General features: G+C 49.1%; 1 protein-coding gene across 2 annotated transcripts in view; it reads right to left on the reverse strand.

The window, feature by feature from the left end:
- LOC144152825 (beta-1,4-galactosyltransferase 2-like) overlaps positions 1 to 19,765 on the reverse strand; it is a 106,847-nt gene extending 87,082 nt beyond the window's left edge. For both annotated transcript variants that reach the window (XR_013319231.1, XM_077684306.1), the window contains exon 1: positions 18,784 to 19,765. Coding sequence is in view for 1 of the 2 variants with exons in the window: in XM_077684306.1 (XP_077540432.1) it covers positions 18,784 to 19,543 (760 nt within the window). In the remaining variant the exon portion in view is untranslated. The remainder of the gene's footprint in view (positions 1 to 18,783) is intronic.
- Positions 19,766 to 27,108: the final 7,343 nt, after the last annotated feature.

Consider the following 27,108-nt stretch of genomic DNA (forward strand, 5'->3'; position numbering starts at 1 on the left):
TTAAATTTACTCTGAATGACCTCTGACATTGCAAACGTTGGATACGGATACGTTGGAAATCTCTGGGAGAGGCCTCCGTCTTCCAATGGACACGAATGTTCTCTGGATGACGAGAAGGGGGATGATCATAAATCACGTTCTTCCGCTCTAAGTACCTTCCAACTTTGAGGACCATGGTGTCTAAAAAAATAAACGGTGAATTATAATCAAAAATATGGTCCATACCGCAGCCTTTCCCAACTCACACTCTCCACCACCCCTCAATACTGCTGCATTTAGAGCTACAATTTTGTATTAATGAAGGCTACAAGAAATATTTAACAACGTGAGGGTACTAGCTAGTTGGTACTCCATAGTGCAAATTTAAAGCGCAACAAATTTAGACAAAAGACGAATGATACAAGGACAAGCGCTAGGTAGCGCTTGTCCTTGTGTCATTCGTCGTTTGTCTAAATTTGTTGCGCTTTAAATTTGCACTATAGAAATATTTGCTGCTTAATTTTAGAGGCGAAGCCGTTTAGGGTCTCGGGCTGTTGGCGTCTCCTGTGGCCGTCGTCGTCTCATGTAGTCACGGTACTAAAACACCGGGGCACTCATTTTCCAACACCTCGCGCTAGAACGCAACCCACACTAAAAGAACGCCCCGGAACACACGTTTTCCAACGCCTCGCGCTAGAATTTTTCATCTCCGTAGGCAAAAACACGTACTAAAAGAACACACCGAGACGCTCGTTTTCCAACCGCTCGCGATAGAACGCTTCGTGCTTCAAAGACACGATACTTTTACATCAAAGATGTATACCTATACCACCCAATGGTTTCATCTCCGTCGGCGACAACGCCAAGACGCCAATAATACACTTATACACTGCATGCTTCGCCCCTTCTCAGGTTTCACGTTAGTGGAGATGGCCCGAGATTTTTTTCAAGGCTGTTTATTCTTTAAACGCACCGGCACCGGAATGTTCGGAAATACCGCTTTCGGACCAGGGAAAGCTAAAATGACGTCGAGTTGCGTAGACTGTGCCAAACGTACGTTCAGATTTGGCGCCTCTAGAAGGATCCATCCGTGACGTCGTCCGTAGACAGTGTTCAAAGCTCATACAACTGTCAAAGCCTTTTTTTTACCCTTACACCGTTCTTGCGCCACGCTCCTTTTCTCAACGCGCTACTCCACAATTTTGCGCCTGTCGCTTTCTTGTACTTTTCTCCGAGCTTCCCTTTTTTTAATCGTGCGTGCTTCGTTTCAGGAACCCATAGACGCTGTTAACCCATCATGCCCTCATCGCTGTTAACCCATCTTGCCTTTTCTCTTTGTCCTATGTGTATTCGATCTGCATTCTAACCTTAACACGGTCGTCTTCAGGCGAAAGACCTAAATGGGATATTTAACAAACCAGCCAGAGTCTGCCGACCATTGCAGAAAAACGGCTCCTGCTGAAGCGTTCCATGGAACGAGACATTTTATAGCGCGTTCTCGAACTCGGCTGTAGCGAGGCGCGGTCGTGTACGCCAGTGAACCACAGATATAGGGAGCGGAAGAACGTAGCCAAAAAAGCGAATAGAGAAGTAGCGATATTCACCATCGTCATAAACTATCCCATTACAAGGCGACAGGAAGGAGCAGCGGCGCAACGCGTAGAGACAGATCGAAGCCATCCGAAAGCGTTAGGGTGGATTGCAAAGCAAAGAGTCTAAAGCCGCAAAATTAGAAAGCCCTTCGACGACGCGAGCCGGAAGCAAGGCATCTCAGGCATTCAACTCATGCTTTTGGATTTACAACTTATAAGAAAGAGCTTGGGTGTCCTCGGAATTTTTCCCAAACATGTTTGATCCGCTATGCAAATGTCAAAGATAACACCCTAAACATAAAAACGAAGCCTGAACCGTGGCATGAACTCCAAAGAACACTGGGAAGTGCTGGCTGGGTATGATATTCTAATACGTACTCAAAAGAATGACTTCTCGAGTTAAGCCCTCAACCCTGTCGCATATGCTGGCTGTTTGAGACGAGCGATCCGAGTTTTATGCTCTGCAAGCGGGTGGGGCTGGCAATTACTACGAGCGTCGTTATGGCCTTCAGGTATGTTTATGAGCCCCAGACGGGCCCGGGCCCCATGGGGCTAATAACTCCACCTGGCTGCGAGCAAGCATCGCGTTGCCTCGCCGCTCCGGTGATCCGACCCAGGGCTGCAGTGGCGTTCGCCACGTCGGCGCCTTTGGGGAACGCAATAAATCGCCGATACGGCAACGTCGCCCACATGGCAACGATATATGCACTGTCTGCAGGGGCTTGTTAGTTTCGGGGCGCGTTCGGAGTTTCATTCTTTTGGTTTTTGCCCAACCTCCTTTCTTACGCTGTGGGACCTGGACCTCGGCTAGTAGTAAGCGTGCGGCAGCTCCCTTGACGATAGCACTAGCCAGAGAAATTTAATCAGGCGCGCACATGGCGAGGCTACCACTAACCGAGACCAGGGAAGGTTTGTGTATATATAGGGGTATATATATATATATATATATATATATATATATATATATATATATATATATATATATATATATATATATATATATATATATATATATATATATATATATATATATATATATATATATATATATATATATATAGAGAGAGAGAGAGAGAGAGAGAGAGGTGCTTCTCCAATAAAACAACGAATAAATGAGTAAACTTTTCCAATTATGCCTTTTTGTATAATTGCAGGGCGTTACATGTTTGTTGCTTTTTTTACAATTTTGAAGGGGGAAGCCTTACGTGCCGCAAAAGCGAAAAGTGGCCGTAGTCGTCAGCGACTGCACGAATGGCGCCAAAATGTCTACCGCTGCGAAGAGAAAATGCAGTGGTTTTGTGTACTATTCGAACCCGGGTCGCCAGAGCACCAGCCAAGTGTTCTTGTCCCAGCGCTAGCCGGGTACCGTGCCAAAATGGAACAAGAATTATCCTGATGCGTGCGCCGTGACGAGCGCACGAGGCTGCACGTGCGTAGAACGAGTGCACGCGGAGGAGAGCTCGGACTGTGGGATGTTGCAGCAAAGCAGTATTTATAAAAAGAAAGGCGTTTGCCTTCAAACAAAATAAGCAGACTTAAATGTCCGGGAATTTTTTAAAGCAAAGCTTTACTACTTTCGTCCAGCAGTTTTGCATAGGATGCGCAAGATGACCTTTTGACCGGATACACACCCCCGGCGACACACCCCTCGAAGCGCATCGCGTGATTCGCCGGGCCCGTTTTCGTCGCTCCGCACAAGGCCCTCTTTTCAGTCGCTCTGCGCAGGACGAAAGCGGCGGTCGGCGCCGCCGCTGCGCCGGCAGCCGACCACCCCAGCAGCCTGTCATGCCTGCGGCGCTTGGTCGTCTTAATTACAGTAACCAAGGTCGGAAATGTGGCTTTCCAAATACAGTAAAAGCTCGTTAAATAGAACTAGGTTAATTCGAACTTACACTTAATTCGAACTGACGCCCTGGTCCCGGCAAAGCCCTGTACATTTAAATAGAGGAAATATCCCGATAATTCGAACGCGTCGGTACCAAGAACGGTTAATTCGAACTGCGATCCCCTGGTGTCTATCGCTCGTCGCAAAAGAAGTCGGCCCAGAGCGGTTACAATGTGTTTCAAATCCAAACCAAACCAAATTTACTAGAGATGCAAAACAACAAAACAGCGTACATAGCGGGCGCGATACGCTGCTGCAATAGTTGTTTCGCTTCCAAAGCAGGCGATTACTTTTAATTTTGATTGCCTCGATCCTGCCATTTAAATCAACATGTTTTCGAGCATAAAAAGCGTCACTATGTGCAAAACCACCTGTCACAGACGTGTAGTAGCGCCTACTTCGCGATAACAAGTTCAGAGGTGGCGCGATGTCCACGCAGTGTGGCGCGATATCCATTCATTCTAGCGCCCGCCCGCGAATTCGACACCGATTAATTCGAACAATTTTATGATTTCCTTCGTATTTGAATTAACGAGCTCTTACTGTACACCAATAGCTCGCCATTATTGAGTTTCCACGAACAGTATTTTCGTACAGCGATTTCGTGGAGGATGCGCAAGGTGACCTTTTGACCCTCGATACACCGCTCGTCGGGCGCGCTGTCGTCGCTGCGCACAAGGACAAGTTTTCAGTCGTTCTGCGCAGCCCAAGAGCGGTGGTCGCCGCCGCCGCTGCGCCGGCAGCCGATCACCCCCGCAGCCTCCCACGTATGCGGCGCTGGGTCGTTTCGGGCGACGTGATACGCCTCGCACCGGCGAAGAGGAACGGTGCGTTCGCCATGAATGAACGCCGCGTTCGCCCGGCCTCCTTCTGTAAGCGTTGCACGGAACCGAAAGGCTTTGAGACGAAGTCGGCAATACAGCTAAACCAAAGGTTAACCAAGCGAAACCAAAACTTGACCAGACAAAGCGAAGCTCTTGCTTTGCATAACCAAGGTTAGCTGAGTTAAGCCGCAGCCTTTTTTTTTTTTCAATTTTGCGTGTCCTGGTTCATATTTTCGTATTCGCATTTCATTTTTCCAGGACTGTACACACATTAATGGTGTTTGCTTTACAGTGTCGTCCGAAACGGCTTCGCACTGCTGGGGTCCGGCTGCTCCCTCTCTCCTTGAATCCGCTGTCAGTGTGGGAGAAGCTAGATTGACCCCAGCTCTGCTGGTTCTCCAGCCTTGCACCATTAGTGTAAGCTGCGCCAATTTTGGGGGTCTTTTTTAGTACGCAGCACCTAGGCGCTCCCTGCTGTGGTTTCGCGGTGTCGTCGCGCCTCGTAACCGAGAGAACGAAGGTGACACCGAAGACAGAAGGAAAGCGGAGGAGGAAGGCATGGCGAAAGTGAGAGGGGAAGGACAGTATGTTGAGGCCGCGCCACCGAAGCCAAGCACGTGATATTTGCGCGGGAGGTTCAAACACGATTTATAACGACATGCTCGGCGGCGGCGGCGCGGTGCGAGATAACGGCCGAGTAGCGCGCGCCGCCGTGCGTTCGCTGATCGCGCGATCACTTAATGAGACGCAGCAGGTATGCGCCGTGACCGAGAAGGCTGCAATTCGCACTGCGCACAAATTTCGCATTAGGGAGTGTAGGAATCGTCAGCCATATTTTTTTTTGTCTTCGTAGTGCGAGTGTGTCGTATGGGATAGACATTTTTTATTAGTACATACTTTGTATTTTTTAAGTTTTTCTATTTTCATTTTTCGTATTTTTTTTAGTTTGCTTCGACCAAACACAACAATTTACACCAAATTTTCGAAAAACGTCTCAACATGGACAACTATAAATTTATGTTAAAGGCAGGACATTACAGAGTTGGTGCGGTGAGGCACTCGGTAAGAAATGCGTACGCATTGAAATACACAAAAATTATCACAGCACAGCGCCATCGTGCTACAGAAAACCCTGATGCTTCAGAGCCCGCACTCTGCAAGCTATGAGCGGCCTGCAAGCCGATGGACGGTTCAGAGGGGCGTCGTTCACAAAGGTGCCAACGACGCGAGCCAACGTACAACGGGCCGAGAGAAAGGCGAGACAAACCACTGCGCGGGAAGGGCGGAGACATAAAACAGCGCGTGTCTAGTGTCTGCGCCCACTCTTGAGCCACGCGCACATTAGCCTTACCAGACCGATTTTCCGGAGCCCGAGACTCAGGTTTAGCGTCAGCAACCGCAGCAGCGAACACCTACCATATAAGAAGGCCTCTTATCTGGATCAATTATCCATACCCGCGCCAAGCACTTGGTTACAGAAGCTTTACTCTGCGGTGACACCCGCCCCTACCCCTCTGCATTTGATCTAAGATTAACTACTGTCAAATCTGCCTCTGATTGATGGCGCTTTAGGATGTCTTCCTTCTAACTCATTCGGCGTTGCACGCAACGCCTCCCTCGCTGTTACCCCGGCGTTAGGGCGACCGACATCTCTGGAGAGCGTCCCATCACCCTCTCCTCTGTGTGCGCACGCCAGTGCGCTGGGATTTCCGAGTGGCCGTGCAGCACAGCGGACTAAGCGAGCGTTTTGTGCCACCGGCCGGAGCAGCTAAATCCTGGCGAAACCGCGAATTCCTTGCGGGGGCGTGCGTGTGTGCGGACCTCTGAGTGTACTTCGTGCGCTGTCGTTTCCAACCATCCGTTTAACTGGACAATTTTTTTCTTGGGTATCTTCTTTGTCTCTTCAAATTACCCTGTCTTGTATTTGTTTACCTTACCTCTAAAAAATTCACGCATCTCCACGAAGTGAATCATGACGAGTGGACGAAGCACTGGGGATCGTTCTTAATGTAAATCACTCGTGGCATTGCCCACCCTCGCATGTAAATGAGTGACAACACGTGTGTACAGTATATGCAATTCAAATCCGATACAATTCAATTTAATCCCGTCCAATCCAATCCAAATCAAATTCAATCCAATCCAATCCAATGCTCCTCGCGCATGCGCAACACTGTGTACACGGACGCCAAGCCCCGGACAACGCGAGGTCCTAAGATGCTTCGCCCCTAAAATTTTGCACGAACTCCTAAGCGGAAATTATCAAATGATGCTTAAACTACTCCTCTATACACTGAGCCCCGTTAAAGTCGGCTTCATTGTTGCACACATATGCATTGCTATGAAGAGAGCGGAATAAACACCTGGGAATAAACGCCAAGGTAACCAAAACAGAGGCAAGGCACATAGAAACGAACAAATGCAGAGAAAAAACGGAAGGTAAAACGTCGTTAGAGATGTACAGGGCTGAGAAATTGGACATCAGAAAGGAAAATTTCTACGATAATTCCCAGGGCAGTGTTTTGCTTTTTGATGCTAGAGCAGGTTGGTTGCAAACTAACAGCTTTGTGGGGAAGTATTCATCAAATGATGGGGTATGCGTGGTCTGCGGTAAAGAAACAGAAACTATGCGGCACATAGTATTAGAATGCGAGGGTATCCATCCAAATCTACACAAGGGAACTATTCGGCTTCCAGAAGCCCTAGGATTTAAGGGTAGCACAGAGGCAGTTAACTTCAAGGTTATCGAGGCTACGAAAAGAAGATTAGAATGGTGGTGGACGAAAAGCAGAGAGGGATATATTGCCCAGGACAGCTACCACCTGTAACAGAAAAAATAAGTATTTTGTGCGTAATAAGCTTTTTAGTGCCTGCCCTAAGAGCAACGCTAGTATTAAACGAAGAGTATAACACATAGGTATATTTGTTTTTTTTTTTTTGGTAAGATGACGCGTCATCACCCCGCTACAAAGGGGATACCAATAGCAACCATCATCGCCATCATCATCATCATCATCTGGATAACTCACTTGGGACATCACTAAGTTCCTGAATGGTGCCTACCAGCAGGACAACGAAAATGCTTCTGCACAATAACGTTTACTTTCCGTATCTTTCTTATGCTTGACGTCCTGAGCGCTTCAGTTAAAGTTACGGTATGAGGTGAAGAAGTCGTTTCCGGATGTCTTCAGGCGCTCTTGAGAAACGACCTACAGCGCCATTAACGTCCGAGGCACACAAAACAAGGAATTAGACATCTTAGCGTTTCCCAGCGTATGCCGTTACGCCAAGCGCCTGACAAATTTATGGAGAATAAAAATCTCGCGGGCTGTTGACCACTGTATTCCTAGCGATGACCGAAGTACATCACGAAAAGGGTGCACAGTAACGTTTTGTGAGCGGAATTACAACGACTGTCTTCCTACCCTCCTGAGGTTAATGTTTGTTTATTTTTTGGTTTGTCCAATCCCGTGATACGACTTCCGTGCGAACTTGAAGCCCGCTCTAAGACGCCATAAACGGAAGGACCCCTCGTGTTATGGTTAACCCTTCTCGAAAAACCTTAACGGTGCCGTTATCACTCCCGGCCTTACCATTGTAATTCACGCAGGCAGTATTTTATGCCTTAATGGCGCACAGTAAGGAATGATAAACTTTTCCTACTTACTTTAAAGTTTGTAGACAAGAATAGGTTGCATTTTGAGTCAGTTAGGCCGACTTCTAGGTTCTTTTACGGCGAAAGCCGTAAGTTCCCCATTATGGGAAAAACCGTCATTGTTGTCATTGCTGCTGTTATTGTTGTTTTTGTACGGTAAAATAAAAGGACCGCCGCTGTAAAAAGTAAGTAAAAAACACGCGTGTGATCCGGTGGGATTTGAACCCAGGTTTCCCCAGTAGCACTCGAATGCTTTACCAGTGGGCTGTCTCCACTTTCTTTTCTTTATTCTGAGCTATCTCATCGCGGATAAAGAAACCTGCCTTGTGCCCCCTTTTCTCTGGTTCTCTGGTGTGGCACTGAAAATTCGCGCTGATCAACTCCATAAATACTTCACCTGTTCTAACCTCGCTTAGTCCTATGATTCCCTAGTTGATGCCTGAGAGCTCCTCTAATAGTACAGCAAAGCTTCCCTCGCTAGACAGAGTTCGCGCGTTGAACGTTGCCTAGTTCCAGTTCCAGAGGTGGCCAGTCAGTGATGGTCCGTACTGAGGAGAAAAATTCCCGCCTGGAGGTTCAAAAATTCTCTATTTTTAACATTTTTTCTCCGCAGGTTTGTGCAGAATTCCCTGCAAAATGACCGTCGACTAAGCATTTCACGTTTTGTACAAAATAAAAAACACCCAGTTTGCACGCCAAGGTTCCGAGCGAAAACTGCACGCGTATCAAAAAGTACAAAGCATTTTGGGTAACTGAGATAATTTTATCTCCGCGCCGGGACAGCTGGCGCCATCTCTCGTTGACAGAAGGCGGGCTAAGGCGCACCCGAAATACTTTTTTTTTCTATACTGCACAGGAATACATGCAAACAGGCTTCGGAGCTTCAGCCGCTGCCGCTTCACACATTACTAACTCGTTACCGTGGGGTATTCGTTCCTCTGTGCTTCCTCCTGTTTTATTAACTGGATTGGAAGCAGAATTTCGTGCTTGTGGCTTGCGGCAACACGACTGCGGATATTTTAACATGAAAGCGATGAATTGTTAAGGGATCCTTTTAACAGAAAACAAAATAATAAGTGATGTGAAGTCCGGTTTACAGATAGTATTTTTCCTTTTGTCTCCACGACTCCTAAAACTTCCTGCATCAGTTAAAGATTCCCTTTTTTCCCTTTCGGCTAAAATTACAGCCGGAAATTCCCCGAAAAGGGAAAATTCCCCTCACGGAACATCCCTGGGTGGCCTGTCCGAACCCGGAGATCTTTTGCACCTCATGCTGGCCTGGCCACCGCCGTGGCCTAAAGTCCCAGCTCTGCAGGTTCTGGGGACCGAGGACCAAAATTTTGATTGGTTGCTCATGATAAAGTGGTGGCATAGTACTACACCTTTTCAGGATGACTAGACCTGCTTTGCCGGAGTTGTTAGAGTGACGCTGGCTACCAATCATAAGTGTAAGATACGCCTAAATTGCCCCAACTGCTCACGGAAATGAAGGGAAATGCAACCTCCCCGGTAGCCGAGTTGGTAAAGCATCGTATGCGTTATCCGAAGGTCATGTGTGCTCGAGTTCCAACCCAGGAGCATGTTTTAAAGACTATAGTCTTTCTTGGGCTACTTAAACGCACGCATTTTGGTCTGTCTGTCTGTCTGTCTGTCTATCTGTCTATCTGTCTGTCTGTCTGTCTGTCTGTCTGTCTGTCTGTCTGTCTGTCTGTCTGTCTGTCTGTCTGTCTGTCGAAAAGAGAACTTATTAAAAACTAGTTACAGCTACGACCTGCTGTAGTAATCTACTACACGGTGCGACAGGGCACAGGATATGCGCAATATGCTGCAGAAGAAACGAAGTGGACGTCACACAAGTTCACAAAAAAAACAAGGTCCACCGTCTGTCTGTCTGTGACTCGATTCAGCCACCCGGTGAAACTGAAACTAAAGCTTCGCAATAGTCTTATATACTCACAGCCCAATCTAGACTTCTAGGTCCGGTGTTAGTGTTCATACTTGTCAACATTGTTGAACAAGAACCGGACATTACGCAAATATGAGACAGCAAATCAATACATGAGTGATATTTGCGGAGTTCCTTTATTAAAGAATTTATGGATGCTTGGTTTTTGCGATAGCAAATGAAGTACAACATCAATGGCAGAAAATCGTCGCCTGATATTGTCAGCGCTGCCTCCTGGCGGCATTTAAGAAATCAAACCGCTATAGCAACAAAAGGTTCCACTAGATGGGATCCACGTTCCGCTTGGAACGCTCGTGGAGTAAGGCAACATAATTCTCTAAACGTTGTAGTAGGGTGCCTCAATTCATGCGCGTCTCCGTCGTACGGCAGCGCTGGCATCGAGACACCCGACTTGCAGCAGTGGAATGCGGTAAATTCAAATTGACTTGAGCAAACCTCTAGCGTGTTTACCTTGAAAGGAGCGCGACGGAAGAGGAACAGCATGAGAGGTGAGCGGGAAAGAGAAGGGAGGCCTTTACTTGGCAGGGGCGCCAGTCGAATATATCGTCTATCGGGGACATTTGCAAAGAAAGGAGCAGATACTCGGCCATTTTTTCTTCTCTTTCATTCTTTCGGTCCGTTTCAAGAAAAAAGAAATCTGCATTTCACGCGAAAAAAATTAGCTATTTTTTATATGGCCCTCTTGGGGTTCAGCAGGCTGTTTTTATGATGAGGAGGTTTACGACTATCCGGTGGAAAAGGACAAGGTGATATGGCACCGGACAAACGACGAAATATATTCACGGGACAAATGACAAGATACACCAATAGAAATCATACATAATCTAAACAACGGTAGAGTCCCTATAAAACGTCCAACCTACAAGTATTCCGACTCACGTGCGGGGATCGACGGCGTTAAGGAGCTGGAGCAGTGCGCTGGAGCTTGGGGGCTGTCGTGGCCGAGTAATGACGCGGCGTTGTGACTGCGTGCGCTGTCCGCAAAGAGCACCTCCTGAGAGCGTACTTAACTTCTGGCCATCCTTTCTGAGAGCATCCATTCAAGCAGCCCGTCAGAATAAATGCTGGTTTTGAAGTGAACGCTTTCTTGGTGGGACCGATGATATCCTGCCAAAAAAAAAAAAACTAATGCATTTCCCCATAGACCGGTTGGTCGACCGAAAAGATCTGATAAGGCCTCTGGACATACGGTGCCTGTACCCGGGCGTCAACTGTGTCGAAAAGTTTGCTCGAAAATCTTGAAAAAGGAACGGTTTTAGACAAGACAGTACACGCATCGATCATGGAAAAGGGATGTAATAGTATACGTACCTTTATCTCACAAAACACGTATCGGTATACATTTAGACCGTTCGTAGATGCGCTTACTTAGTGCGCGAAAAATCGCCGCGTTGTTTCGTTCTTCGTTTGTAACTTGGGTCTTTGAAGGGTTGACGATCGATTGGATGCGCTTTCAGCAATGGTTTTACCGCATTTTTGACGCAGCTTTGACCTGAGAAAGCTTTAGCGCTTCTCTCAGCAATTTCTTAGGGAAGGGGTGGTGAAGTTTTTATTTTTACTTACTCTATCGGGTCCCTTTTCGGGTCAGCGAACCGATGACGATTGATTGATTGTGGCGTTTAACGCGCCGACGCAACGCAGGCGATGAGGCGCGCCGTAGTGGAGGGCTCCGGATTAATTTTGACCACCTGGGGATCTTTATCGTGCGCCGAAATCTCGTACACACGGGCGTTTTTGCTTTTCGCCTCCATCAGAAAAGCGGCCGCCGCGGCCGGGAATCGAACCCGCAACCTCGTGCTCAGCAGCGCAACGCCTTAGCCACTGAGCCACCGCGGCGGGTGAACCGATGACGAACCACCTTTAACTGGTCCCCATCGAATACCATACCGGCCCTTTTCCAGCGAGGTCGAAAAGAGGTGGGGGTTTATGATGCAGAAATAGGAGCTTCTTCAAACACAGAATACGAAGCTATTGCGATCGTTGCAGTTTTCGAAGACGATAGTCTTTCTTGGGCTACTTCAACGCAGAAATTTTGGTCTGTCTGTATGTCTGCCTGCCTGCCTGTCTGTTTTTCTGTGACTCGATCCAGCCACCCGGCCAAAAAGCTGCGCAGTAATCTTGTATATCCACAGCCAAATCTAAACGTCAAAGACCGGTGTCAATGTTCATACTTGTCAACACTGTTGAACAAGAACAAGACATTACGCAAGTATAAGGCAGAAAATCAATACATAAATGATATTTGCAGTGTTCCTTTATTAAAAATTCGCGGACGCTTCGTTTTTGCGATAGCAAATGATATACCACATCAGCTGCAGAAAACCGTCGTTTGCTGTTGCCCGCGCTACTATAGCTCCTGACGGCATTTAAAAAATCCAACGTCAACAGCAATGAAGGTTCCACTAGATAGGTTCAACGTTCCACTTGAAACGCTCGTGGAGTAGGGCAACGTGGTTCTATAAACGTTGTACAAGAGTGCGTCGATTAACGCGAGTCTTCGCCATACAGCAGCGCTGTCATCGAGGCACCCGACTTAGCGCAGTGGAACGCGGTAAATTTAAATTGACTTGAGGAAACCTCTAGCGTGTTATCTTGAAAGGAACGAGACGAGAGAGGAACAGCATGAGAGCTGAGCGGGAAAGAGAAGGGAAGCCTTTACTTGGCAGGGACGCCAGTCGGCTATCGTCTTGCGTCGACATTTGCAACGAGAGGAGCAGATACGCGGCCATGCTCTTTTCTTGCTTACGTTGCTGGAAAAATTAAAGGCAGAATTAAACCATTTCAACACAAGCGGGTAGTACTCTCCCAAATCTGAACCAGTCTATTTTCGCGCATTCGGGGGAAGAACAGCGCTCGGGAGAGCACAAAGCGCCGACATTAATGGAGCACCCTGTACATCGTCTGACTGGCGGAACAAAAAGCATCTCGACCCGGGGGAGTCGTAGGCAGGCGCATCCAACGCCTCATAGGTAAACGAAAGCTTCGCCATTGGCTCATCAGAACAGTTCGTTTCCGTTTTTTCCAGCATGACAAAAAAGAACGATTGGACCTCCTTGGTGATTTCAGTCGTGTAGTTTAATCGTAGTCTGTAACAACGCAGCGAACGCAGCGATAACTCATACTAAGACTACTCTAGAGGGCGCCGGCTCGGTACCCAAACCTTTTTCGTCAGGCGTAGGGTTGCGGTATGAGCCTGCATCCGCCGCCCGAACGCCCTGTCTCGCTACCGCGTCTATCGCCGCTTTGTGCATGCCCGTGTATGCTGTTTCAGAACAAAGGTCCTGCATCGAGGCACTACACACGCAAACGAAAGATGCATCACCGCAGGGGCTAGTTCACTTCCTTGCGCGTCGTTTTTGTTTCTCTCTTGCTTCATCTGGGATAGGCGCAACAACACATGCTCAGTAAAAGCGATACCCTTGCCCCCGCGCCGCAGGGAGCCGAGCTGGATTTCTGGCGTGCATTCTTGTCCTTCGCCGATGGCGGGCAAGGCGGAGGCCGTGGCGCGAAAATTGCGCCGCTCCTTTGGAGATCCTCTTTCCGAAAGCGGTAAGTGCCCGCTTGTCTGAGTGCCGCTTTTGTTGCCGCGAGAGTGGCCGCCGCCGGGAAAACGAGGGTCGACGCGCCGACATCTGAGAATGGGGGATCGCCTTACACCTCTGCTCTCTCCGATGATTTGCGTACCAAAACACTGCGCTTTGAGTTTGGCAAGTTTTGCCGCCCACGACGAGTGGGTGTTCGTATTTATTTACGCGCTTGGCGAGCGCGATCACTTATGTGAAGGTGGAGCTTACGTAACGAGTGCGAAAACTAAATCACTGCTTCTCGTATCGCTATTAGATTTGTTTTGTAGCGTACCAATTAATTATGCGCTCCCATCGAATACATGTAACGCAGCTCCGACAAACCGCAGGGTTTCAAGGGGTCCTGGGATAAGGACTCCTCCCCAAGGCTAGCTGCTCCATAGAAACGTTTTTCTCTTCTTTTTTTTTTTTTTTTCGTGCGTGCTGTTGGCTTTGTACTTACCATAGCCTCTCGTATTTTTTTTCTTATTTTCTCCTCATTTTCTCTGTTTTATTCTCTCTTTTATTTTTTTCTCCCTTTCAGATCCCGTATCCCCATCCCCAAGTGTACGGTTCCCAAACATACAGTTTCCTAGTTAACCTCCCTGCCTTTCCTGCACTGTCTCTTCCTTCCTTCCTTCCTTCCTTCCTTCTTCCTTCCTTCAGTCCTTCCTTCTTTTCTTCCTCCCTTCCGTCCCTCCTTCTTTCCTTTCTTCCGTACTTCTTCCTTCCTTCCTTCCTTCCGTCCTTCCTTCTTTCCTTCTTTTTTCCTTCCTTCTTTCTTTCCTTCCTTCCTTCCTTCCTTCCTTCCTTTCTTCCTTCCTTCCTTCCTTCTTTCCTTCTTGCCTTCCTTCCGTCCTTCCGTCCTTCCTTCTTTCCTTCTTCCTCCCTTCCTTCTTTCCTTCCTTCAGTCTTTCCTTCCTTCTTTCCTTCCTTCCTTCCTTCCATCCTTCCTTCCTTCTTCCTTTCTTTCTTCCTTCTCCTTCTCTGACAAAGAATGTTGGCGACGAGGAGGAGGGGAAGGAAAAGCTTTTAATTCAGAGCATGTCAGCGCGAAATGTTCTGGATGAGAGTGGCTCCCTCTTCACGGGATTCCATATGCTGCCTTCGCCACCCGGCCCCCGGTAACTAGCCATAGTTGACACTCCAATGCGAAGCTAAACACAAAAAGCAGCGAAAATCGGGTCACACTGTTCTCGGCAATTAAAAACAGTGACCGAGACACCATAAGTGAATGCTTCTTTTACCTGTCGATCCAGACATCGCACGGCCTTCTAAAAATAGGCCCATTGTTTCCCCCAGGAAGTCAGAAACCATTACTTCTGCTCCCGCTCCTCTCAATGCTGCCGCAAGGCTAGTGGCACCGCGCGAGCCTCCAGAAGCACATCAATCAGTACGCCGCCAAATCGCTTCAGCGAAAGGGATCACAAATCTCGGCAGGAATTTAGCAGGCAACGCCAAACGTCTCGAACAGCGCCGAGGCTCCCGGTGTACGACGCACAGTCCTCGCTTCTCTCTTTTCGCCTCCTTCTGTTCAGCACTCCCGAGTCCCAGAGCCTTCGCTGATTAATTGTGTCTCGGCCAACGATTCCGGCCCCGGAACTAGATCGTCAGCGACCCCTAATGGACCCAGCGCTTCTTCTCGAACGTACGTGATTGCGACGCCTTTTCCCAATATATCGGGCCGCGTGGCGCTAGAGCTGTGTGGCTCGTCCTGCGGGGCAAAGCCGATTATATACAGGCAAACGACCTAGCACGTAATTATACTACTGCCGCCACTTCAGCGATCCGCGCCTTGCGCGGATAAGACCGCAGATCCAATACGTGACAAAGGGGCACGTCGTATATTCTCTTCCGGGCCGTAGAACCTGTCCTGTCGCTGCAGTCGACCCCTACAGCGGATGCACGTAAGCGCCGACCTGGACGAATCCCACATGTGATTGATCGATGTGGGATTGGAGTGCTTTCGGCTGATTCCAACCTCATTGTGGTACAGGACCCGAACCTCATTGAAAGGTATGTGACATCGAACTTACTGCTGCGGTCCTTTCTCTCCGCGTGATTTTCATCTGCGGGGAGGATTAACCCGTTTCCAAATAAAATTAAAAATTCATTGGCGGAGGCTTAAAAATGCGCGAGCATCTCGTCTCTCTCCCTCGCGAACTAAAGGCTCGTCACGATGCGCAATTCTTGTTCCGGCTTTGTAGACCTCGCATAACGGTGTTTCTCACACGCATCTCGCACACCGTGCCAACCGTGCCTTGCGGTCTCACCGCCTCAGTGGTCACTTTTGCTCGTTTTGCAGTGGAATTAGCTGCCTGTTGCTCCTTTTAGTGCCCACCGTAATCGGCATTACGTCGCCGTCTATCCCATGCCACCTCTGTTGAGTGCAGAGCACTTTCGCCCCTCGCCTTGTCGTCCCAGCTCGCTCGCTCGACCCAAGTATATAGAGCACCAAGGCGGCGTCCCGGGGTAACGCTGTTGTTGAGACCGCCACTGGTTTGTGTATATGTGTGTAGACCGAAATAAGGTAGGCAGTCAAGAAGGCCAAGGAAAGCAAAGGGGAAAATTCCTTGAGGGGATTTATTCTTCTTGAAACAAATAGTTTTTTGGGAGATAGAAAGAAAGTGGAGAAAAACGCCCTCCGGGTGGGATCCGAACCCACGACCTACAGAATATGTGTCTTGTGCGATAGCCACTACGCTACCGGTGGGTCTGTTTTCCCCTCTACTTTCTTGGTATTTATATTAAGCTAATTGTTTCCTGCTCTTGCGCGTGGCAGCCAGGGTCATTACGACTACTCGGGGTCAAGGGGGCCTTCTTCTTAACCCCCGGGCCGGGACTCGAGCGTCTACGACATGTCGGGAGCGGTCGACAAGCGTTGAACCCTCTTAAGCAACCTAGGGCACCAAGACTGCCAGAACAGAGGCCCTCGATATGCATGTAGCGAATCAGAATGGGAAATTAGGGGCTGGTTGGATGAAGACGAAAATACGGGTAGGAAGTCAAGAAAGCCAAGAAAACCAAAGAAGAAAATGTGGTATATCATTTATTTTTCTTGAAACAGATATAGTTTTTTTTTTTGAAAGATAGCAAGAAAGTGGAGAAAAAGAAAGCGGAGGGGAGCACAGCCCCGCCGGTAGCGGAGTGGTTATCGCACCAGATGCGTACTCTTGAGGTGGTGGGTTCGGATCCCAGCCGGCGGGCATGTTTTTCTCCACTTCCTTTCTATCTTTCGAAAAACTATATCTGTTTCAATAAGACGAAATTGCCTACCACATTTTTTTCTTTGCTTTCCTTGACTTTCTTGACTGCCTACCCTTATTCTGTCTTAATTTAACGAGTCCTTCATATCCCATTCTGATTCGCTACACGTATGTGTGTACGCATGCATGTATGTATGAATTTATGTATGCATGTACGCATGTATGTATGTAATGTCCGTTATCTCACGCGCACGGATATGCAGTCGAACGTGTTAGCAGGATTGCAGGGCACGTCGTAATTATAAATTACTCAACTGACACCTTATCGCATCGGTTTCAGGGCTTTCCTACTTGAGTCTTGAAAAAAACCAGCTTTTTAAAGCATTCGTTCCAGCAAAGTTCATCCGAGTTGCGTTTTCTATGCCACGCGTGTATTGACACTACTGACGACGAGGTGTCATGATGATTATTTTTACTCTTCGCGCATACAGGCTTCTTTTTTGGTTTATGGCGCCCAACCACGGTTGCTCAAGACGGTGGCTCGCACGAATGCGCTAGTGTTGAAAGCCGTGATAAGAAGGAGCGTCGCGAGACAGGCAATATCAGCGCGTCTTCATCCCCGTTATTTGAAACGAGACGTCGTATGGGGTGACAGCACCTCGCCCCTCGTCGAAAACAAAGCAACAAAAACAGACGACGCGTTGTTGCCGTCGTAAACGTACAACGCCGCGGGCCATGCCCTGCAGCGATGGAAGAACAAAACGAACAAAACAATAAAGACTTCATTTTCATTCGTCAGCTCGCCTTGGACGCCCATGATAAGAGAAGGCGTGCGTTGCAGACAACTACTGAGTGTTTTCTTTTGGATTGAGCGTTTGCTACGTTTTTTACGCCATGCATAATATCCCGTTCTTTCTTCAAACCGCGCGCTGAAAACTATGCGCATTCGAGCGCACCCAAATTGAGAAAGAAATTGTCGCGTTGTTGGTGGGAGCGACGAACGAAGTTATTATAAGCGTGGGCGTTATAAACGGGCGCACACAACTATATCACTTTGGTGGGTGCGCTGAACGAAGTTGCTATAAACGTGAGCATCATAAACGGGTGCACACAACTTGAGCAGTTTTGTGGGCGCGCCGAACGAAGTTGCTATAAACGTGGGCGTTATATAAGAGTGCACTCAACTATATCACTTTGGTGGGTGCGCTGAATGAAGTCGCTATAAACGTGGGCGTTATAAACGAGTGCACTCGACTTTATCAGTTTGGTGGGTGCGCCGAACGAAGTTGCTATAAACGTGGGCGTTAGAAACGGGTGTACTCAACTTTATCAGAGCAGAAAAAAAGGAGGATGCAGTTGACCCCCCCCCCCCCCCTCCCTTGTGGTTTGAACGTAGGTCCAGTTGGGCATTAACAGACTTTCAGAGTTGGCATATTCAGCATTACAGCGCGCACACCAAGGGACGAAGTCGGAGATAGCAAAGTCAGCCTGGGTCTGAAACGAGCCCTACCCTCTTACAATATGCACTGTAATGTTAAAAACGCAGCAGAGGAGGATAGCTGGTATTTTATCTTGAGAAAAGCAGCCGCATTATAGATTGCAATTAACATGTCAAAGGTTTTGTGTACTGCGTGGGATGTTTTTTGGCCCCTGTATTTGGTTTCTTCGTAGCCCATATTTCTCAGTCTGTAAGGTTTACTATAACACGAAACCAACACTGTATCCTAGAAAGCTATCGGTATCGAACTGAAGCGAAATATGAAAATTTGTACATGCAGTAAAGTTGTACGAACGTGTAAATTTACTGCTATTTTTAATTTATTCACTTTACACTCATGTAAAAACTCTGGCTAAAGCTCCGAATGCGTGTATACAATCAGCCTAAGCCTATAAACGTGTTTATACCTAACAAATTGATACAACACCCTGGGCGAGCCCCTTCGAAATCTCCTCACTGCACTTATGACTGCAGTTTCTGATCCCTCTTTCCTACGTCGCCTATAAATAACGGCTCAACAGCGCGCGGATACGCGCCACCAAGAAAAAGGAAAAAAATGGATAAAATCCAGATGGAAATCTTCATGCCACCACTCTCAGCAGTTGAGAAACTTACCCAGTCCTGGAGGCACTTCGGGGCACAGCGGCCGTGTCACCGTTCCAACAGACGTACTCTTATCCGCCACAAACTTTCGCGTTCGTCGCCCGTCTTCGGGGGCAGCGGCACCGCCGGCGCGCCGGTACACATCATCGGGCACCAACTCCCAAGAAACGCCGTCGTCGTCGTCACGACGCTGCGTCACGTCTCCCGCCGCCTCCCGCGACACCACCGTCGAACTCGATTCACGACTCGGCGACGCCAACGTCCGCGCCGCCGTGCCTGCGAAGATGTCGCGTATCCTCGCCGCGTTCGCGAGTCCGGTCAGGATCTTGATGTTGTTGTCCACCGTGGGCGCATTGCGGTCCAGCAGGGCCTCAACCTGAAGCGCGTTCGGGCGCGCCTTGGCAGCCTGCGCTCTATTGTGGCTGGCATTGGACTTGCGGAGGGAGTCCCTGTGCGCCGCCGACCAGGACTGAAAGTTGGACGTCGGAGAACCGGACGCGTCTGGAGCGGCCACCTGTCGTCCCGGTCCCGCCGCGGCGACCGCGGCGGCTTGAAGTCTACCGGGGGACGGCCGGTAGGTGCTGGTCAGGCGCCTCTGGAGGTAGATGGCCCGCCGGTGCGAGTGGATGACGGCGATCTGGACGAGTGTCACCAGGATGAGCGAGAGCACGAAGACGAGCAGCAGCGCGGAAGGCAGGAGTCGCACGGCGCGCTTGACGGTGCAGCAGACGACCGGGTGCACCACGTGGTGCGAGGCGCGCACCAGGACCATGTCGGCGGCACCAGCGGACCTCGGGAGCCGCGCCGCGGCGGCTGCTCCCGGAAGCGGAGCTAGGCGGCGGCATTCGGGACGGGTCGCATCCCGGTCGCGTTCTGAGGCTCTCCGAGCCACGTTGCGCCGAGTCGCGGTTGAGATACGCGCGGAGTTCCGTCACGCGCGCCGCCGCCCGCTGTGTAGCGATCGATGGATGGGAAGAGGGAGCGACGCGTAACCAGCTGCCTTGGCGTTGCCCTGGAGATCAGCATCCCGGAGCAGTCACGCCGCCGGAAAGCGGAATGGTGGCGCCGCCCGTCGGGAGGCTGCGGAGCTGAACACCCGCGTGCACTCTTCTCAACTCCGCGCTCTCCGCGGCTCCGAAGGCGTCGCGCTGAGTACAACGACACGAAATGCGCGGTCGCCCGAAAGGCTTTTTCCCAATTGCGGTCAAGCAGGCTGTCAGTCGATAAAATGCGGGTTAGCGTCCATCTCGGAACTTTCAATCACTGCTCCAGCCTTTTCACAATACTTTCAGGGGCTTTTTTTCCTCATTTTTGGCAATGCTCGCCCTATCCCGTTGTGTCACTGAGAGGAAACTGTGAGCGTAGAGAAATACCGCTGCCCTCTCTCCCTCCCCGTTCCGCTGTTCCTGAGCTAGACAAAACGCCCGCTGTTCCGCCGCAAGGTGACAATTTTATTGCTGCGGCGTCTTCGCAGACAGCGATATTTGTCAGGATCTGCAGTCATCGCCTTTCAGTGCATGTCTTCTGAAGAGGGATGTTTATACGAGTACAGTCTTTGTCAGCACAAGATTTTTCTTGCGGTTTTAATCTTCCTTTCTTTCTTTTTTTTTTGACAATGAGTATAAGAATGATAACGTATAAGCAGACACCGTCTTTCGTTTTCTTCTGAAGTTGTGCTTGGTGAGCGCAGCTGTACCAGTCAGTCAGAAGAGTTTTTATGGAGTTGTTTCGGGGCCCCACAGTTGACTTTTCTTTTCATACATAACTGGCCAATTTTTTATCACGTTGTTCTAAATTGAACCATCGGCCACTATTTCCAATTGACTAAATAATCACAGTTGCATCATTGAGCACAAGAAAGCAAACGGAACTGTGGCGGGGAGGAAATGATTGCGACTGCACAAAACGCATCATCGCTGCTTTCCGCTAATTGTTTTTACGATCGGCGAGTGCAGTGCGGGTTGATGGCGATGTCTTCTTGGTAAGGTTACTTCGCTAGTTCTATTGGCACGCTGCGATTTTCTTTAGCTGCCAGTCGTTGACCTCATCAGGCGCATGAATGTCCACGTCACTTAAAGCTGCAGGTCGTCAAAGACTTGGCGGCAAAGTCGATTTTTAACACGAAAGTGTTTTATTGCTGGATACACCAAGATTTGACTGACGTCATATCCGTCAGGGAAATGACGCCAGTACAACAAAACAAGCGGCCTGTAAACGGTACACCCCTGCCCACAGGTCTTGTTGCGGGGAAGCCAGCTTTAGCACTGAATAGTGCGCAATATTTAGGGCTGTTCGTTTTCGGGTTAGTATTATAGCATGAAAGTGTTTTATTCCGGGATACACCAAGTTTTCACTGACGTCCTATCCGTCACGGAAATAACGCCGCACACCTTTGCGGAAGCGACCCACCAGCAGGACGTCGCTCGCCAAGCACACCCACAAGACAGCCGCCAACCCGCAAATTATGCTCAGCTGCAGATTTCGCTGCACATTTCACTTTCGTGTTTTACCGATTCCTATGATAAAGGAATCAACCAAAGTTTTTGTTAACCGTAGCTTGCAGTACTGCATTTACCCCACCACAAAACTGCGAAAACTGCTTTAAATAACCCTGGTTATGTTGAAGATGGTTACGCTTGTCTGTGCGAAATCACCCGTGTACTTTACGCGGCCCACTCGCAGACAATGTTGTATGCTGGGAATTAAGCCTTGCTGATCAAGTTCGGTGAAGTAAAAGAAATGATATTGTACAATTTTATCCTACTGCCACTTTCCGCCTGTTGTAGGTGCGAGTGGTGCCCCCCGTAGACATTGGGGGTATTTTGTTGGGTGCACGTTCGCGAATTCAGACGCACGAAAAACTCGTTAACCTTGACTAATGTCGGCGGTGTACATCGGCATTTTTGTTCCAAATGCTGATATTGTCCACAGGAAATCAACCAAGCGGGGCTAACCTGTACAATTTGCTCGAGCGATCCCCTTTAAATGTTGAGCAAATATTTAGGGAATTCCTGCGCTCTAAACAACACAGCGCAGGAATTGCCTAAATATTTTCTCAATTTCCTGTGGTTGATTTGGTTGATTTCCTGTGGACAATATCAGCATTTGGAACAAAAAAGCCGATTTACACCGCCGACATTAGTCAAGGTTAACGAGTTTTTCAATTAGAACCGCTTGTCCTTGGGCAACGTCTAACCTTCTCCTCGCGCGATGTCGGTAGCTATAACCAAACGATGCAGCCAGGATTTCTCCCGAGCTTCCCTGTTCAACTTGTAATAAAAAAATTGGCCCCGTATCTGCTCCTTCCTTCGCAAATGTCGACAAAAGACGATAGACTTTGTCGACATTTGCCAAGTAAATGCCTCCCTTCGCTTGCCCGCTTTACTCTCATGTTGTCCCTCTCGCGTCGCGCTCCTCCCAAGGTAAACAGGCTAGAGGTTTGCTCAAGTCAATTTAAGTTTACCGCGTACTACTGTTCCAGACCGGGTGCCTCGATGCCAGCGCTGCCCTACGCCGTAAACGCACGTGATTCGGGGCACCCTGCTACAATGTTTATAGAACCACGTTGCCCTGCTCCACGTGCATTCCAAGCGGAACGTGGAGCCTATCTAGTGGAACCTTTAGTTTGATTTCTTAAGATTCCGCCAGGAGCTAGAGTAGCGCGGGCAACAGCAGGCGACGACTTTCTGCAGTTGATGTAGTACTTCATTTGATATCGCGAACAACAAGCATCCATTAATTTTTTAATAAAGTAACACTACAAATATCACTTATGAATTCATTTTGTGCCTCATATTTGCTTGATGTTTTGTTCTTGTTCAACAATGTTGGCAAGTATGAAGGTTGCCACCGGACTTAGGCGTTTAGGTTTGGCTTTGGGTTTATAAGAATATTGCGCCGAGTAAGTTTCACTTTGGCCGGGTGGCTGAATCGAGTCACAGACAGACAGACAGACAGACAGACAGACATCTGCGCCCTGATATGTGTACTGTAATAAATTCTCTCTCTTTCTGCGTTTAAGTAGCGCAACAAAGACAATCGATGCTGCAGCGGCGACATTCCCGCAAGCGGGATTACGGCCAGCCAAGCAGAGCCGCGTCCAGCCCTAGTGGTGTATCTGGAGAGTCACAACCCAGGCGTTTACGGAGCCAGAGCACGGCGTTGTGTGTGCCGGGTCCTAGCGCGTATTCAACGCCCGCTCCCGGACTCGAAAGCCATCTTGGCTACTGTGTAAAAAGACTGCCCTGGTATACTATTATAAGCCTCGTAGACCTTTGGGATGTTTTGTTCTTGGGATGTGGCCTGCCATCCATCTCGAATTTCATGGGACCATGCCGACTTCTAATTACGTTTATGGCGTCCCGACTGGACCTTGTAGAAAGAGACAAATGCCCAGCGCGGCCATCAGCTCGTTATGATCGGACTCCAAGTCAAGCTGAATTTTCGGATGAGGTGTGGGAGCATTAATAACGGCATGTTAAATAAGCATGATGCGGTAAAAGCGGTAGCTTAATCAGTCAAAGTATCGCTTTAAGACGCCCCAGTTCTGATATTCCAATCTCAGGGGATGACCTTTCTATGACGTGAACGATGACTGGAAGGAATATTTTGTGGCTGATTCACAAGGGATAGATATTGTTTTATTCTTAAGTTAATTATTTTATTCGCCGACTGACTGCGGAACAGTTGTGTCACTATTTACATTATTTTTACTTTCTGACAGTCACTGATAATGCAATAAGCATTTGTAGTTCACAACTGCACTGAATTTTGTACACTTTCCTAGATTGGTGTACTGTCAGTGGCAAAAACGAGTTCTCGTCGTTTTCCTTGTTTGTGTGTGTGTGTGTTGTGTGTGCGTGTGTGAGTGTGTGCGTGTGTGTGTGCGCGTGTGTGCGTGTGCGTGTGTGCGTGTGTGTATGTGTGTGTACCTGGGCGTGTGTGTGTGCCTGTGCGTGTGTGTGTGTGTGCGCGTGCGTGTGTGTGCGGGTTTGTGCGCGCATGTGTGTGCATGTGTGTGCCTGGGCGTGTGTGTGTGCCTGTGCGTGTGTGTGTTTGTGTGTACGTCTGTGTGTGTGAGGGCGTGTGTGTGCGTGTGTGTGTTGGCAGGTGTGTGTGCATGTGGGTGCGCGCGTGTGTGTATGTGTGCTTGGGTGCGTGTGCGTGCGTGCGCGTGTGTGTGCGTGTGTGTGTGCGTCTGCCTGTGCGTGTGTGTGTATTGTGTGCGTGTGTGTGTGCGTGTGCGTGTGTGCGTGCGTGTGTGCCTGTGCGTGTGCGTATGTGTGCCTGTGCGTGTGTATCTGTGCGTGTGTGTGTGTGCGTGCGTGTGTTTGCGCGCGCGAGCGTGTGTGTGCGCATGTGTGTGCGCGCTCGTGTGTGCGTGTGTGTGCGTGTGGGAGTGCGTGTGTGCATCTTTGTGCGTGTGTGTGCGTGTGTGCGTGTGTGTACGTGTGTGTGCGTGTGTCCGTGTGCGTGTGTCCGCGTGCGTGTGTGTGTGTGTCTGGGCGTGTGTGAGTGCCTGTGCGTGTGAGTGTGCGCGCACGCATGTGTGTGAGTGTGTGTGTGTGTGCCTGTGCGTGCGTGTTCGTGTGCGTGTGTGTGCGCGCGTGTGTGTGGGTGTGTGTGTGTGCCTGGGTGTGTGTGTGTGCCTGTGTGTGCGCGTGCATCTGTGTGCACGTCTTTGTGTGTTCGTGTGGGTGCGTGCGTGTGCGTGTGTGTGTGCGTGTGCGTGCGTGTGCGTGTGTGTGCATGCGTGTGTGCGTGTGTGCGTGTGCCTGTACGTGCGTGTGTGCCTGTGCGTCTGTGTGTGCGCGCGTGTGTACGTGTGTGCACGTGTGTGTGCGGGTGCGTGCGCATGTATGCGTGTGTGTATGTGTGTGTGTGCCTGGGCGTGTGTGTGTGCCTGTGGTGTGTGTGTGCGTGTGTACGTGTGTGTGTGCGTGTGTGCGCGTGTGTGTGTGCGTGTGTGCCTGTGCGTGTGCGTATGTGTGTGTGCCTGTGCGTGTGTGTGCGTGCGTGTGTATGTGTGCGTGTGTGTGTGCGTGCCTGTGTTGCGCGCGCGAGCGTGTGTGTGCGCGCTCGTGTGTGCGTGTGTGTGCGTGTGGGAGTGCGTGTGTGCGCGTGTGTGCGTCTTTGTGCGTGTGTGTGCGTGTGTGTACGTGTGTCTGTGTGTGGGGGGGGGTAGACCACAAGTGTAGTAGACGAGAGAGTGTAGTAGACGTTAGGGGTGCAGGGCTACAACATGACGACACAAGCCGGTGGTCACCACTCAAAGGTCTCCGCCAGAATTGCACAGCGTTTCCATTTACTTGGTTTTGGCTGGTGTATCTTTCATTTCTTTCTCTTTTATTTGCTGCTGTTTCTTTTATTGAAACACCAGCTTCAATAAACAATAAAAAAAATCACGCCATATCCACGGAATGAATGATGATAAGTGGGGCGAAGCTCGAGAGGGGGAGATCATCGGTAAGCGTAACTCTCCCGTGAAAGTTCGCCCATTACATCATTAAGAAAGACGTAAGACTGTGTGCGTACATTGTACAAATCAACTTTTATTTTCGGAGTCAATGCTCCCAGGCCCAGACCTGGAGAAAGACCCCGCGCCATCGAGGACTACCCCGCACCTCCACCACAATTTGTCACGTAGGATGGGACACAACGGTAAAGAAAGAACTTTTATTTAGGGCGAACTTGTGCCCGAACAAGACGAGAGGAAACGAGCAAAGGTCTTTGCGTCTCGTTCGATCTCCGAGAACGACTGCCTGCGTTCGTGGCGTGATCTCTTGCGTGATCTCCCCCTCGCAGTGCACGTGCGCTCGCGCCTCCGTTGGCGAACACAGACAAGCTCGCGCTCCCGGTGCCGAGTTTGCGCTGCCGGTTGCAGCCGGTTCTTGCGCGTGCAACGCGGCCCACTTTGCGACATCTCCAAAAGCATGCGGCGGTCACGTACCACGAGACACAAGGGATTTTAAGAAGACACATTTTAAGAAAGAGACACATGGATTTAGGAGCTTCGCCCCTAAAACTCCCACCTCCCCTCGCGGGAACGATGCCGCGGGTGCGAAGCACTAGGACGCAAGTTGTGTATTTTCTGCGTTATCAGCGTCATCGTACGTGCCTGCTGATGCACTCTGAGTTTTAAATTATTTTGAGTGCAGTAAATGCACTGTAAATGACAAGCACCACACGAAAGACAGTTCGCGTCCCAGTACTTCGCACCCTCGGCATTGTTCACAGCGTGGAGATGTCATTTTGTTTATTTTTATTTTTATTTTTTGCGTTTTTCACCCGTTTAGGTGGCTTGAATAACGTATTTTTCTATTATAATGCTGTGCGCACGGACGCCAACGGACGCAAACGGACATTGCGAGGGCGCTGTACACTCCAGTACCATTTTCTATTCAAATTTGTCTGCAATGACGTTGGAGCACGCGTTAGAGCCTCTCGTCACCACTGTCAGCGTTGGGCAGAAATTTTCAAGCATTCTTTAAGATGCTATGAAGACACAATACAAGTTTGGTTCTTCAGAAAGGTTGCTTTTTCCCATTTAAAATGATACCAATTATATCGCAAACATCAAAATATAACGGACACGTACACGAAAACACGGGATGCAGTCGTGGCACCCTCGCCACTTTTCGGCAACTTTTCTATGACGTCACAGAATCTCGCTTGCGCGATTTGCGGCCCCCCACCAAAGTCATCGTTAAGACATGAGTGGACGATTAGAGTGAGGCATCTAGTCCCGTTTGATCGCTTCGCTTGAACGGTAACGTGAAATGCTAACACACTGAAAATTAATCCAAGAGGATTGTGATTTGGGCCAGTTGGGGAACCTTCGTGATTAAAGATCCTGTACACAGCCGTGTGTGTTGTGTACCGGTAATTTGGCAAACCACCGCACACACTGCTGTTTACTGCCTTTTGAAGGAACCACGATGTTGTCAAAACGCAGAGATGAAATAACTATGGAGATAATCGAGGCATGGCAAAATAAGATGATCTGCCGACTGCTGAATCAGTATGCCCTCCGTGTACTGCTCGCAGAACGAGCTGATTTCGCTTAAGTTTAATGCATATTCATTTTATAGCAGTAAGAATGGTGGGGTAAATAATTTATGTTACGAAAGTAGACGTGAAGATAGAAGTACCAGTGCGTACTGCTGTTGGTACTGTGCGCACAATGCTTGCCATAACTGCACAGTAATGCGGCGCTTTGGGGTTGTTTGAGAACTTACCCCATGTTTCACGAAAAGGTTACTACCTACAATAACAAAAACAAGCTTTCAGATAAAACAAATTTGCCTTCTGTCTGCATGGCCCCTTTAAAGGTGCACC

Source organism: Haemaphysalis longicornis, unplaced genomic scaffold, assembly GCF_048455015.1.
Source record: "Haemaphysalis longicornis isolate Haplotype H1 unplaced genomic scaffold, Haemaphysalis longicornis Haplotype H1 scaffold_9, whole genome shotgun sequence".
Classification (NCBI taxonomy): domain Eukaryota; kingdom Metazoa; phylum Arthropoda; class Arachnida; order Ixodida; family Ixodidae; genus Haemaphysalis; species Haemaphysalis longicornis.